The sequence below is a fragment of the Zingiber officinale genome, chromosome 9A (genome assembly GCF_018446385.1).
Source record: "Zingiber officinale cultivar Zhangliang chromosome 9A, Zo_v1.1, whole genome shotgun sequence".
Lineage (NCBI taxonomy): Eukaryota > Viridiplantae > Streptophyta > Magnoliopsida > Zingiberales > Zingiberaceae > Zingiber > Zingiber officinale.
The window spans coordinates 13,158,370-13,173,644 of record NC_056002.1 but is presented as its reverse complement, the minus strand read 5'-3'; the positions used below and the strand labels follow the sequence as shown (position 1 = coordinate 13,173,644).

General features: G+C 43.5%; 1 protein-coding gene across 2 annotated transcripts; it reads left to right on the top strand.

The window, feature by feature from the left end:
* The first annotated feature begins 820 nt into the window (after nucleotides 1-820).
* Nucleotides 821-2,987, top strand: LOC122018871 (homeobox protein knotted-1-like 13). Of its 2 annotated transcripts, none has more exons than XM_042576327.1 (6): nucleotides 821-1,479; nucleotides 1,862-1,982; nucleotides 2,048-2,247; nucleotides 2,318-2,449; nucleotides 2,512-2,660; nucleotides 2,771-2,987. In XM_042576327.1, exons 1-6 carry the CDS (start codon nucleotides 898-900, stop codon nucleotides 2,772-2,774), a joined length of 1,188 nt encoding a protein of 395 aa, XP_042432261.1. In that variant the 5' UTR covers nucleotides 821-897; the 3' UTR covers nucleotides 2,775-2,987. The 2 variants fall into 2 exon arrangements, with proteins under 2 accessions (XP_042432261.1, XP_042432260.1); XM_042576326.1 differs by having other exon boundaries at nucleotides 2,763-2,987.
* The last annotated feature ends 12,288 nt before the right edge of the window (nucleotides 2,988-15,275 follow it).

Below are 15,275 nucleotides of genomic sequence, written 5' to 3'. Positions count from 1 at the left end.
ATTAAGGCCCGGGCCCAACCGGGCTCGGTCACATTTATGGGCTCCAAGAGCCCATCAAGGGAAAAGGGACCACTGTAGGAAGCCATGACAGTGTTATATTACTCTTCCAACACCTTTATTTCTGATTTTTTTTTTGCTAATTTTGAGATTGAAAAACAAAAACAAAAAATTGATATTCCCAAAGATGTTTAACAGTTATATTCATATAGATCAACAGTTTAACGGTTCCTGAAATACGCCTTATAAATTCTAAGCAAGCACATGGGACAAATCCCGCGGGGCCCTCCCTCGCCCAGTCGGCTAATTATTCCGCTTTCTTCTCCGCATATTTTGCATCGGTGTCCATAATAAGACAAGAGGTATCGGAAGGACGCGTGTCATTGGTCAATCTCTCCTGCTTTCCTGTGCGTCAATCGTTTGGAGCTCGCTGTATGATTTGGGTATTTTCCTGGGCGGTGTTGCTAGCCGGACAGGATTATGGAGGCGGAATCAGCGTACTCCCACGTGGCTGCCGATCCGCCGTCGGCATGTCGGCGGCGACGGTACGGACGGCCGCAATGATTGTGCTTGCGCGATTCAGACGAAATGCTTCCCCAACTCATTGGGATATTTTTCGGTTTCAATCTGCTGCTGTGTGTAATTGTCTGCAATTTAGCGAAACGTCTATTTAATTTTCACATTTGCCAAAACTTCTCATTTTTTCTATTACAAATTTAGCTCCAAAGTTGTTTGAAAATAAAATTGTTATAATTTTGTCATCTAAACTTTTACTGAGTGTTATTTTGCAAAAAGTAAATTAATAAATAATACGAGGTTTTTATTAGCAAATTGACTCTCCGCTGATTATTTCCATTTTCTCCTCCTCCTCTTCTCGAGAGTCTCCGCTCTGCCGCCGCCATGGCGTTCCACGGCCGCATCCCACTCGAGCTCTCCTACACCGTGAACCACCTTGGCGATGATCCTGCGGCCATAGGATCCATGGATTCGCTCTCAGGCACTGCGGAGCACGCGCTCGCCGCGAAGTCGTTCGCCCTGGCCGGCGAAGGGGCTAATTCGTCCTGGCTCCACGACGGAGGATTCCTCCACCTCCAGTCCCCCTCAGAGCCTTCCCCTTCGCCACGGGAAGGCCGCTTCGTCGGAGGAGTAGGAGGGCAGTGGTTGCCGAGTTTTCCTCTTGTGCAAGGCCGGGACGGGGGCGACGCCGGCGATCTCCACGCAGCGGAGGAACCAGAAGCGAGTGGCGGCGGGGAGGAGGGGGAGGCCATGTGGAAGAGTGCGAGGCACAAGTCAGAGATACTAGCGCACCCGTTGTACGAGCAGCTGCTCTCGGCGCACATCGCGTGCTTGAGAGTGGCGACGCCGGTGGACCAGCTGCCGAGGATCGACGCGCAGCTCGCGCAGACGCGGCACGTCTTCGGGAAATACTCCGCGCTCGGAGCCCAAATGCTCGCCGACGACAAGGAACTCGATCAATTTATGGTAAACAAAACAAAAAAATTCAACACCAAGAACTCGACTCATCATCTCCCCTCATCGATTCTACCTTCTACTTCATACAAAATCTGTTTTTCTATCTCAAAAAACTGGTACTTCAAACTCTTGCTCTTGATTTCTCTATGGTATCTGAGTTCAGAAAAATCTACTAAGACAGTAAACTGCGTATCCAGATAAAGTTCTTGCCCTTCATGTTTGGCTTTGGATTCTCTCTATCTCTATTTTGAGCCAAACAGGAAAAGCTCCTTTCTTTTCTTCTACAGACACTTCAAAGGAACACAAAGCAGCAAATTTTGATGTTCATCAACTCTTTTTTCATTAGATCAGGATAAATTTCATCAACTCTTCATGATCTACTCTTCTTTAGGCACAATATGTCTTGCTGCTCCGTTCCTTCAAAGATCAACTGCAGCAGCATGTTCGTGTGGACGCAATGGAGGCAGTGATGGCCTGCTGGGAGCTCGAGCAGTCACTGCAAAGCCTAACAGGTCAATTGTCTGAACTAACAGAGCAACTGTGTTCGGGAGATTGATGATGAGTACTATGGCTGCAGGTGTCTCTCCTGGCGAAGGCACCGGTGCGACCATGTCAGACGACGACGACGAGGAGGATCAGGAAGACAATGAACCGACCTTGTTCGGGAGATTCATGGATGGATCAGAGAACATGGGGTTCGGCCCGCTTGTGCCGACGGAGAGCGAGAGGAGCTTGATGGAACGAGTGAGGCAGGAGCTAAAGCTAGAACTGAAACAGGTACAAAGATGCAACGTATACTTTCTTTTATGTATGGATCCTAATGGAATGGAACCTCATGGCTCTGAAGGGGTACAAGGAGAAGCTGGTAGATGTCAGAGAGGAAATTCTCCGAAAAAGAAGAGCTGGGAAGCTCCCAGGCGATACCACTTCTACCTTGAAGGCCTGGTGGCAGTCCCACTCCCAGTGGCCATACCCAACGGTGAGTTTCATGGATCGTAATGAACATCAATAGCCTGTGACTTCATCGGCATTGGCTGATAGGAGGAAGACAAAGCACGGCTGGTGCAAGAAACGGGGCTGCAGCTAAAGCAAATCAACAACTGGTTCATCAACCAAAGGAAAAGGAACTGGCACAGCAATCCACCACCATCGTCGTCCTCATCTAGTGTAGCAAAGAGCAAGAGGAAGAGGTACTAGAAGCAATTGAACATCATGTTTTGTTAGTTTGTTTCTGTTTCTGTTTCTGTTTCCGTTTCTGTTTCTGATGAGACTTTTTTCTTCTATGAATGAAGCAATGCAGGTGATAAAACACAAGTTTGAAAGGCAATTGGTAGGGCCGTGGATCAGCAATCCAAGGAACCCTCAAAATCTTGAGTCTGAGAAGGTTGTCTGAAGGATCGTGTATAGTTTGTTCTTCCTTTTTCCCGTGAGTGTTCTTCCATTTCAGTTATGAGGGTTTGAAAATTGTTGTTATATAATTGTAATAAACAAATAAATATGAAAATATTTACTAATAAGTTGCATCTCTTGTATGTCGGATCCAATCACAAATTTCTTGTCATGACCCGATCCGTTTTGTTTAAACCATCCGTTCATTCTAGTTATAAATTTCTCTACTTCTCCATTCTTCTTCGATCCGCAACGGAACTGCCACTCCGCCCCTAAACATGGCGGAGGAGAAGGATCATCGGATTATGTCGAGTCAAGCATCCGGGGCCATAATCGGTGATGATCACCGCTCCGCCGCAACCAAGGCTATTCTCTTCTGGGGCCCAGTGCTCCTCCCGCCCCCTAGGTCCCTCTGCGGGAACACCCCAAATCAGTTCAAGATTTTAGTCTACCAACCCAAGGCAGAGGAGGAGCATAGATCTGGCTTCTTCATCATTGATCCTGTTTGACCTCAAGAAGACTTTGAACCAGAAATAAAGGACGTAGAATGATCCTTTGTGCCAAAAAGGAAAGTAGAGAAAAAAAACAGTCAGCAACTAGATTAAGAAGAAGTTCCAGTATAGATACTTCAACGTTTAAGTCAAACAAATGATCGGAGAAGATGAAATGTGAAAAATAGTAGAATTAAATAGTGAGCTTTGAGTGAATAGTGATGCCTCGCGTAGCGTACTTGTGCCTTTAGGAAGAGTCTTTATATAATGTTAATTTTCCTCTATGTATATATATAGTTCCAAAAAAAAAAAACCAACCCATCTAATATTTTGACACCTTTTCGAAAATATGTCAATCGCTTCTGAGAGTAGAAACTTTCATCATAAAGACCGCACAAGGAATATACTTTTGTTTCTCTAACAACCGTTACACAAAAAATTGAAAGGAAATATTAGACCATTAGATTGATGAGCCGCTTTACTGGCAGGCCGACCGAGTTCCCTTGTAACTCGATTGGATCTCGTTTACAGACATGGTCGAGTCGGATTAAGGATTGATGTCATTCTCAAGAAGTACTCGGCCTTCGTTCGGCCAAAGAATCCAATCGGGCTGCATGTCTAGGATCTCCAATCGGACCACTCGACCGAGACATGTGACTGTATTAGTTGTTAGTGCAATTTCTCGTAAGTCAAGGTAGACCAGGTTGACTAAGCTTAAGTTGGCTTAACCTTGAGTCTTGACATTTGACAATATATGGAGATTACAGGTACAATTGTACATATGAGATATTGACAGTCAAAGGAGAGTCAAGTAGGTCAAGGTTGACCGGATACTTGACAGAGAAGTCCTAACTGGAGGTTACACAAGACCAAGATCAACGGGAAAGTTGGAAGAAGAAGAAAATCCAAGTGGATCAGTGTTGATCGAACACTTGGTGTAGAAAGTTCAGGAGAGTAAAGCCAGGTAGATTGGAAAGGCTTAGTGAGTGAAGTCAGACAGCTGAAAAGTCTCGACGAATGAAGCCAGACAGTTGAAAAGTCCTAGTGAGTGAAGCTAGGCAGTGAGAAAAGTTTTGGTGAGTGAAGTCAGGTGAAAAGTCCTAATGAGTGAAGTTAGGCAGTGAGTGAAGCCAGATGAAAAGCCCTAGTGAGTGAAACTAGGCAGAGAGAAATCCTAGTGAGTAAAGTCAAGTGGTGAAAAGTCCTAGTGAGTGAAGCTAGACAGAGAAAACTCCTAGTGAGTGAAGCTAGGTGGTGAAAATCCATGATGAGTGAAGTCAGAAATGTGGAAATCTAGGTAGGTCAAGGCTGACCAGGCATCCGGTGTTTAGAAGTCCAAGCATGTTATGTTGGACCGGACACTTGGCATGAAACGGTAAGTGTTGGATCGAGACACACGTGAGAGGGGGTAAATCATGTGGTTTTTAAAAACTTTCTTTTTCGGTTTTGAATTTAAAGTATACGCAGTGGAAGATTTAAACACACAAACAGAAAAATACGAAAACACGACTCGGTCGATTTTACTTGGATCGGAGCCTTCAACGACTCCTACTCCAACACTCAGGTCCCACGGATCTATCGATAGTTAATCCACTAAATACTTCTTCCGAAACTATCGGAAGAGGAGATTAAGTACAAAAAAAAATCAGAACAAGTGTAACACGTAACACTTTTTTTTGCAAAAAATAAGTACAATATTTAACTTTGTTACCCAACACTTTCGAAGATGATCGGCTTAGGCTCAGTGTCAATCGACTCCTCGTAGTAGTTAGACGCAACAACGTCATAGTGGAGCAACAGTAGGAAGCTGAAGCAGTCGGAACTTCAAACGGACGTGATCCTGTTTGAAAATCGTGAAGAATGCTAGCTGGGGATGTGACTTCTGGGTTGACTGCTTGTAGACCTCACGCCACTCTGCAACACAAGAAACGTTAGTACTGAGCCAGGGAAGGGGTCCCCGGTGTTGACTCTCTGACGCTTAAATCAGTCACCAAAAAAATAAAAGGAAGTAGAGCAACAGTAAGCACAGGTGTGAATAGTGAATAACACGTACCTCCGTCGGTGCATGAATCCCCTTTATATAACGCCCTAGCGGGCGATGTGCACGTTCCTCAAGGCGTGGGCACGTTCTTCAAATTGTCTTATGAAAGGATATGTCAGAAAAATGGCTCTAACATCATACCTTAACAGGGCACACGGATCCCTAATAAGACAGTAGAAGCTTCCGTCATACGATCCTTCTATTGACCATGCCTCGTTATCAGTGACATTATCTCTCAAAGGAATATCAATGGATATAAGAGGGGTCTCACTACTTGACCAAGAGGAGGGGTCGCTCGATTGGGAATCTCTCACTGCTTGGTAAACCTCTGCTACCTCCCTGCAATGACTTGGTTCGGTAGGTTATTTTCGGCCAATCAGACGAGCGCTCTGGTCGCCTTAACGTTCCTCCACTTTGTGATGAGTATCTGATGTTCTTGCGTAGTTCTCTTGACTGTACGGACGTTCTACTCGAATAAGCCACTTACCGATTAGACACTTCACGCTCGATCGGCCACTGCCGCAGACCTTCACTCGACCCACCTTTGGTGAGCTCATTGGTTCCCTGGCATTGACCGCTTTGACTTTGACCTCCACGTCGGCCTTAACTTTGACCTCCACGTCGGCCTTAACTTTGACCTCCATGCCATCTGCTACCTCCATCCTTGACCTGTACTTGGTGGTCCCCTTATCACCGCATCAGGACGCGTAGAAGCTCGTAGAAGAGTTTATGTTGAATGCTTGGTCGAGCAGCACTTTTATAAGGTGTGGAAGGCCCCTTCCATAGATCAAATTTTATCTCGAAAAGTGTTCTTGATCCTTATTACCGATGAAGTCAGATTTTATCCGATGGAAGGTGCCTTCCATCCCATAGAGGGTGCCTCGGGAACTGTTCACCCAAGGTAATTTTTACTCATTTTACTCTGCAAAACATGTTAGTCCAACATAATAAATAATAATCTACAAAACAAGGTTAGTACAATAATGATATGATTAATTTATGACTTAGACTCTATCTTTCAGATCAGGATCTAGTTAGGGTTTCAAATTAAGTTTCTGAAATTGACCTAAATTGGACCAATGTCTACTGTCTCCTCAACCAGGATGCGTCCTCACTTAGTCATTCTTCTTCAGTGACTTACCTTCACTTACTGAGTGTCGAGTTACCTTCTCGATATCCAATCTAACCCACCAAGTCTTCCTACCAAAATTGCACATCCGAACTTCGCCAACAAGGAATCGAACATCCCGATCTCCTGTTGGAATAGCACATCTGGACTTTCTCCTGTTAGAATCTCACATCTGGACTTTGCTAATTGGGAATCACACATTCCGACTGGACTTCCTGCCTGGTGTTAAGTCCTCTAGACCCGTCAAATTAGTCAACTTTGCACACTCGATAACAAGGTTAGATCAACAACAAATCTAACTTTAATCCATTTGTCATTTATCAAAACTCAGGTTTGATTATTCGTGCCACATGCACCAACAATAAGTCCAAGTAGGTCAAGGTTGACCAGACACTTAGCATGGGGAGAAAAGTCCAAGTCGGTTAAAGGATTGACCAGATACTTGAAGTCAAGGTTGATCAGATGCTAGACATGAGGGAGTCCCAACAGGTTATGGTTGACTGGATGTTGGGATTTGGAACCCTAGACTTGAGTTAAACAAGTTAGGGTTGGTCAATCGATCAGGTGATCTTTGGGAGTGGCATCGCGAAGAGCCACAGTGTTGATCAATTCAGCCAGAATCAAATCGATTAGTTGATCGATTCAGCCAAAATCTAATCGATTTGTTGATCAATTGGGAGCATCGCGACTTCGCATAGAGCGCTACCCAATCGATCAATTGGCTACTCTAATCGATCAGTTAATCGATTGACGTCAATTTTTGCTAAGAACAGTATGCACTGTGATGGATGGATTGGGAGGGATCTCAATCAATTGCAGGATTACAAGAGCACAATGACGTTCTGGATCGATCATCTAATTAATCCAGCTGCTTTAATCTATCATATGACCGTTGCAGACTGTGAGATAAAAAAGCGCTTGAAGATTCAAATGGAGCCTTCTTCTTCTCACCGATTTTCATAGATTTCTCTCCAACACTAACCACTATAGTTCTTGAAGACTTAAAGGGAAGTATTGTTACATTTCTAAGTTGATCAAGAGGTGGGCAAGTAAGAAGCAAGCTAGGGTTTCATTGGTGTAAATCTTGTAAAATTTCATTTGCATTAGCTTCTCTTTTCTTCTTGTTGTATTGGAGTCTTGTACGAGGTTTCTCTACCTCCGGAGTGTTTCCGAGAAGGAGTGTATTTGATAGTGCATATGTAAGTGAGGGCCAGATCCTTAGATCAGCCACCTCTTTGAGGTGAATACCAAATAAATCCTTTGTGTTAACATTGGTGGAGCTTCGCTTTGTATTTTTTTTGCTGCAAATCATCATCAACGAAGCGAGACGAGCTATTCACCCCCTTCTACCTTCTAGCTCCTAGAGTATCTCAACAAGTGGTATCAGAGCGAGACTACTTTTCACTGAACTCATCGCCCGAAATGGCAACGAGTTAGAGGAAGAAGAAGTTGAAGTCATAATTTCAACAAGTTAAAGGCTAGTATCAAAAGAGCTCAACTTCAAGATAGGTTTCTGATATGGACTCAGATATAATACTGTTGGTGCAGCTTGCACTAATAATCTGATTTGATGTATGACAAATAGGTTAAAGTTAGATATGTTGTTTGTCTAACTATTTTACCAAGTGTGTAGGAATTGATTAGTCAGAGGGACCTGACACCAAGCTGAAATCTAGTTAGGTTCGTGTGGCCTGATAACTGGTGGGAAGTTCAGATAGGTCTGCGAGGCCCGATATCTAGTGGGAAGTCCGGTTGGGTCCGCGGGACGTGATAACCGGCCAAAGTCCAGTTAGGTCTGCGACTCTAACAACTGGCGGGAAGACCTGGTGGGTCAAAAGCAAGCCAAGTGATTGTTATTGGTAAGTGAAGGTAAGCAACTGGGGGAGAGATCTAGTGAGAGCGTGTTCCTCGATGAGGGAACTGTAGGCGTCGATCCAACTTAGATCTATTTGGGAAACCTAAGTTCAGATTTTGACTAGGTCCTACTCTCATGAAGATATGATCTAATTAATACTCACATTTTATTATATTGTGCTAACTATGTTTTGCAGGATAAAATATATTTTTCGATTGCTTAAACTAACCTTTTCTTGCAGGAGGAGAAGCTGAAGAAAAGGGGTCCGGGCGCCTGGAGCTGGTCTGGAGGCTCGGAGCTGGTCTAAACGCCCGGACCAGGCTCGTCTAGACGAGCCCGGGGTGCCTAGGCGATCAGAGCATCCGGACTCAGTCCAGGCTCCGACGCGCTTCACGTCAGCTTATGGATAATTCTGTTGGTGCAAGTTGCACCAGAATCAAACCTAAGTTTTGATGTTGTCAAAGGTTCAAGTTAAGTCTTGTTATGATCTAACAAGTTGACCAAGTGTGCAGGCTGTTTACTCAACCAGAAAAGTCCTAGTTGGAGGCTAGGCAGGAAAGACTTAGCAGATCATGGAAGCTAGGCAGAAAGACTTAGCAGATCATGGAAGCTAGGCGGAAAGACCAAGTGGTCGAGAGGACTCGACACTTGGCAGAGAAGCTCGATAGGTTTAGAGGACTGTAGATCGAGGGAAAGTCCTGGGTGACCGATCCAATGCTAAGCTGTAAAGTCCAAAAATATCTGGAGGACCATGTTTGGCAGGTAGGTTGAGACATGCAATTGGAGGAGCGATAGTGAGGTCGTGTACATGATACGAACAATCTAAGGTCGCTGATCCAACTAAAGAAACTGGGAAGATTTTCAAGTTGAAATTAAGACAGTTCTACTGTCTAATACTTCTCATCAATCATATATTACTGTGCTAATCTATATTTTACAAGAATATTTTGTATAACTCTATTTTGCAAGTCTAGTCTGATCGATCGATCGAACAGGAGGATTGATCGACCAAACAAGCTTAATTTAGAAAAAAGACAAGTTCAGACCAAAGCAGAGCAACATCCGATCAAGGTTTGATCGGTCGACCGAACATTGATGATATGACAAAGATTAGTTCGATCAGAAGCAGACATGGGAAGTCAACCTGATCGATCGACCGAACACAGGGATCGGTCGATCGAATGATCATCACATTAAAGGCGCATTAAGTGTGAATCTCGGTGAACAGGGAAGTTTATTGTTCGGTCGACTGAATAAAGGGATCGATTGACTGAACCATTAAATGTAATTAATGTCCGAAGATCGAATCAACATCAGATATCAACGAAGAAGGAAGGGAGCTGGTTCGGCCAATATAATCCAAGGATCGGTCGATCGAACGTTGACGATTCTTATAAAAATGAAGCTTGAGGTCTGAGGTTGTGCATCTGTTCTGTGTTCATTGTTGTGCAAAGCTCCTATTCGTATGACAAGTCTGCTAGTTATCACTAAACAAGCTGCTGCTCAACTCAAGACGTACCAACCGAGTTCCATCCTGCATTGAGTGTCGGTATACTTTTAATTAGCTTGTTTTGTACTCTATTTCAAGTAAGATAGTAAGTTGTTACTATCTTACACATTTCATTATACGATCTATTTCTCTCCGAGGTTTTTGGAAAGAAGAATTTTAGTGGATTGCCCAACAGTGCGATCAAGGATCGCGGGCCTTGCAATAGGAGTCGACGTAGATTTCGAACCAAGTAACTGAAACGAGTCTCTATTTTCCGCTGCGTTACTTTGTTTTAAAAAGAAAAGGAGTGTTTTTAAACATGTGATATTCACCTCCCCTCCTCTATCGCACTTTCTCGATCCTACAAATTCTTTGGGTCTGGGTACTCGGACTTAGTCCAGGCGCCCGGACTCGAAGAATTATCCATAAGCTGACGTGAAGCGCGTTGATTGGCCAAGTCACATGGTCCAGACGCCCAGAGGGGTTCCAGGCACCCAGAATGGACATATTTAAAGGCCTTCGACCCAGAGTTTCATATATCAACTACGACAAGTTTCTCTCTTACTCAGTGTTCCGCAACGCTGCAACACTCCATCGACAACTGGACTTCAGTTTTACTCAGTTTTTTTTTGCTAGTAATTTTCATATATAGTTCTTGTACTTAATTTATAACCTTTTCAAACTATTAATAGATTGCCCAACGAAAGCACTCGACGAATGTGAGTCTTGGAGTAGGAGTCGTCAAAAGCTCCGAACCAAATAAAACCAACTTGTGTTAGCATTATCTTTTTTGCTTCCATTTTCTGCTGCGTAACTTAGTTTTAAATCAAGTTTTTTGATGATATCTATTCACCCCCCCCCCCTCTAGTGTTCTTTTTGATCCTACAAATACTAGATCGCCTCCATCATTCATGTCTAAAAGCTTTAATTCTTAGAAATCAAGGATCGAGAATTTCTTGATGATGAAGATAGAACAATGGTTTGCTCTAATGGAAGGCTTTGATGCTCCAAGGGATAGCAAAGGCAAAATCATCAAGAAAAGTAATTGGAGCAAGGAACAAATCCAAAGATGCGAGGTAAATGTTAATGTAAGTACCCCCAGGTTGATTTTGATGTGATCAACTGAGTTGAGTTAGGTTCTGTTTGTATTTGATCTTTGTGTCTAAGTGTGTAGAAGCTTAGGAACACAAGAAGTCGAGCAGAAGAAGTAACTAGCAAGAAGGATGGCACAGAAAAGGAACTGACAGGCTCGGTGCATTTGAAGGATGAGGTGCTACGAAAGAATATACTGGTAGACGAGAAGGATGTGCATAACGTTTGAGGGATGAGAAGTCAGGAAGGAAGCTTGCTCGAGGAGAAGGTCGAAGTTGGGTTTGTGTGAGCTCAATTCCGGTTAGCAGGAGCATCACCCACGCAAAGAGATTAGTAAGGAGATAATCTACCTCATGACAGGAACCTTCTATGGCCTAGAAGGTGCCTTCGATGAACAGTGTCGAAGGCTCCTTCCATCCTATAGAAGGCGTCTTCCAGTGACCATTAGTTGAAGATAAAGTTTTATCTTCGATAATAAGATTTCTCTGATTGAAGGCGCCTTAAACCCTATTAAAGGTGCCTTTCAGCTTCAAATAGAGTTTTCCAGGGGTAATAAAAAGATCCCTGGAGGTAAGAAATATTCAACAACTTCTGTATTAATCTCCTAAGAACTTTTTAATCTTTTGAAAGAGTGTAAAAGGCTTCTCTGCTTTCATCAAAGGAGATATTTTTAGTGGAACTTTGCAAACACCTTGGATTAACAACCACCTAGATTGTAACCAAGTAAAAATCCTAGTCTCTTAGTTCTTTAGAAGTTGTTGTTTATTAATCATATTTGGTTAACTAATATTGTATCCCTGCTAAAACTAGCTCAAGATTCTTCTAACTTATTTTCAAGATAATTCACCTGACCCCCCTCTTGCCGGCCTACCTGCGCCAACAAATAAGGTAACCAAAATCTTGGTTAATTTATTGTCGAGCTCTATTGTATGCAAAATTAGAGAATATAAAGATTTCAAAGAGCTATGGAGTAAATTGGCAAAGGTTCTTGAAGATCCCTACACTGTACCAAATCAAGAAAAAATCAAAGAGGGAGATTTATTGGATCAAGAGGAAGAGTAGTCGGAAGTTGAGAGATGCTCAACATCCAAAGAAGATGAGATTGAAAAGGATCCATTCTCAAGAGAGTGCAAGGACAAAGGAAAAGGGGCATACTCTTTGTTTGATGTGCACGAGGATTCAGAGGTTGAGGGATGCTCAACATCCGAAGATAAAGAAATTGAAGAGGCCCCCACCTCAAGAATTGAGGGGGAGCGTCATTAATTGACACCGGAGTAAGAAAAGGCTTCTACTTTCGGGTCAAATGGAGAGGAATATTATGCTATCTCCACAGGACAAGAAAAAACAAATGGAACATATTGTGTGTTTTTCAAGAGTAAGTGTTCAAAATTGACCAAGAAGAAGAGTCAAGTGGCACCGAAGAGCAAGAAGAAGCAAAGGAAGGTCGATCCCATCGTACAAAAAGGCAAGGAACATATTATGTGTTTTTCTTGTAATCAATAGGGATATTCTCAGAGTCAATATCCAAAGGGAAGAAATTTGACCAAGACTAAAGGAGGAATCTTAACTCAAGGGGGAACTCTTAAGAGCAAACTTATGATATCATTTATTGATGCAATTCCTTTAAACTGTTGGTGCAATATCCTTCTGATCAAGGTTGTTGGTGATGAGAGCACTAGACGATCAAACCTGAGTTTTGATTATGTCAATGGGTCTAAAGTTAAGTTGTTTTATGATCTAACAAGTTTGATTGAGCTTGCAAGAAAGTCTTAGTTGTCTTAGGTAAAAGTCCTAGTGGATTCTAGGCAGGCGGAAAACCCTAGAGGGTGATAACCCTAGGTCCTAGGGGTGGTAACCCTAGGTGAAAAAAGTCCTAACTGTGGTTAGGTAGGTGGAAAACCCTAGGGGGCGGTAACTCTAGGTCCTAGGGGGTGGTAATTCTAGGCGGAAAGTCTTGGCAGGTCGAGTGCTTCAGGCAAAAATCCTAGAGTCGGGGACTCTAGGTTGAAATCCTAGTGGTCGCGGATTGGGTGGAAGTCTAGGCGGGTCACGGAGCGAACATCCAACATGAAGATCGGAAGCCTCGGGTGCTGAGCAAAAGTCCAGTCGGTCTGGAGAACCGGACGGCAACAGGAAAACTCTCCTGAGTGGAGTACGTGAGAATGCGTTCCCCGGTGAGGGAACAGTAGGCGTCGGTTCGACCTAGGGTCTCCGAATGAAAATTCAAAGTCAGAAACGAACAATCCGATGACTGTTAAATATTTATCTTAATCTTATTTTATTATGCTTAACTCTATTTTGCAGGATATGTTTTGTATTTTGGACTAACGCATCTTGCAGTGAGTGAAAAAAGATATAAAACCTCAGATAAACAGTACCCAAGGCGCCCTCCATGGAGCTTGGAGGCGCCTCGGGTGTACTAGTCGAAGACCTCCGCGCAACAGGATAGAGGGCACCCTCCATGGAGCTTGGAGGCGCCCTAGACACTGGGTAGAGGGCGCTTTGGACACTAGGCAGAGGGCGCCGACCATGGAGCTTGGAGGCGCCCTCAGGCGGATAAGTAGCGGGCGACGCAGGGCTTATCAACATTACGAATTTGGTGGGGTTGGAGGCACCCTCCATGCTATTAGAGGCGCCCTCAACAGGCTATATAAGCATGTCTCGACCAGATGCTTGAGAATAATAGTTTTCAACGATTCTTCAACCGCGCACTACTAACAAAACAATCCGACAAAGCCATAATGCTACTCCGACAACCACAAGCTCAACCTTCTCCATTCTTGAGTTGTTGGTATACTTTTATTTATTGCATTTAAATTGTAATACTCCTTTTGTAATATTTCCGGATTGATAGTGAATTGTCCAAAGTAAACACTCAACGAGTGTGAGCCTTAGAGTAGGAGTCGTCACAGGTTCCAAACCAAGTAATTCCTTGGTGTGCTCGTGTGTTGTTTCTTTTATTCCGTTGCCTAACGTTTACCCCGATCAATTGTTTTAAAACGACGTGAAAGCCACGAGCGCTATTCACCCCCTCTCCTCTAGCGCTTTCGATCCTACAATTGGTATCAGAGCGGGGCTGCTTCGAATTGGTGAAACCACCATTTAAGCAATTTTTTTTCGTGGTAATTTTAAATTTTTCGGAGTCAATCAGAATTGGTAAAATTTCCGCCTTCCGATTTGTTTTATTGATCGAGTTTTTTTTCTATTTCTCGAAGTCGATGCAACCACCACTCGAGTTTTTATTATATTTTCTTACTCCCGCACTACTAAATCTAAGACCCAGTCTTGGAATCATTGCTGTTTTTTTTATGTGGACGAGGTTTCCTCTTAAATGACTCATCAAGAAGGTTATAGCACAGTTCGCCCGCCGCTCTTCACCGGCGAAGACTTCGACTACTGGAAGGGTCGAATGGAGTCCTACCTCCAAACTCAATTCGAGATGTGAATGATCGTCAAAATCGGTATCTCACTCCCACTCGACGGCATAGAAAAACCAGTATCATGAGAGAACTGGGACGCAAGTATAATAAAAAAGGTCAAGGCCAACGCCAAAGCAACATGTACTCTTCAATGCGGCCTAACCAAAGAAGAACTCAACCGAGTCGGCTCGTTCTCAAGCGTCAAAGATATGTGGGAAAAGCTAATCGAGCTCCACGAAGGGACTTCCGACACGAAGGTAAGTAAAAGAGATCTAATTTTGAATAAATTATATAATATAAAAATGTAGGAAGGTGAGTCAGCGAGCCAGCTTCATGCTCGCATACAAGATCTACTGAACGGACTTCACGCGATTGGGCAGAAAGTGGAGAACCGTAATGTATTAAGGTATGCACTTAATGCTTTTCCGAGGAATACCTTGTGAGCATCCATGGTAGATGCTTACAAAGTATCCAAGGACCTTTCTTTAATTAAACTAGATGAGCTAGTTTCAGAATTTGAATTGCACGAACAGACTAATGCACGTTCGCCCGAGAAAGATATAGCCTTTATTGCAGGAACAAGCAGAACGCGGGAACCAAAAGCAAAGCGCAGAACCTAACCCGAGTCTGAAGATAAATCAGACTTAAATGAGAACGACGACGAGAAAGCAAGCGAACTCGTCAACCTGATACGAAAAATATGCAAAAAGAAGAAGGTGACTCCATCGAACACGAAGGCCAAATCTGGAGTTACTTGCTACGATTGCAACCAGAAGGGACACTACAAGCTAGACTGTCCGAACTAGAAGCAACGAAGAAGGAAGTCCTTGAAAGCAACATGGTCCGAGTCATCGGAAGAGTCAGACGAAGAAGAACACAAGCAAATAAGTTTCCTCGCTC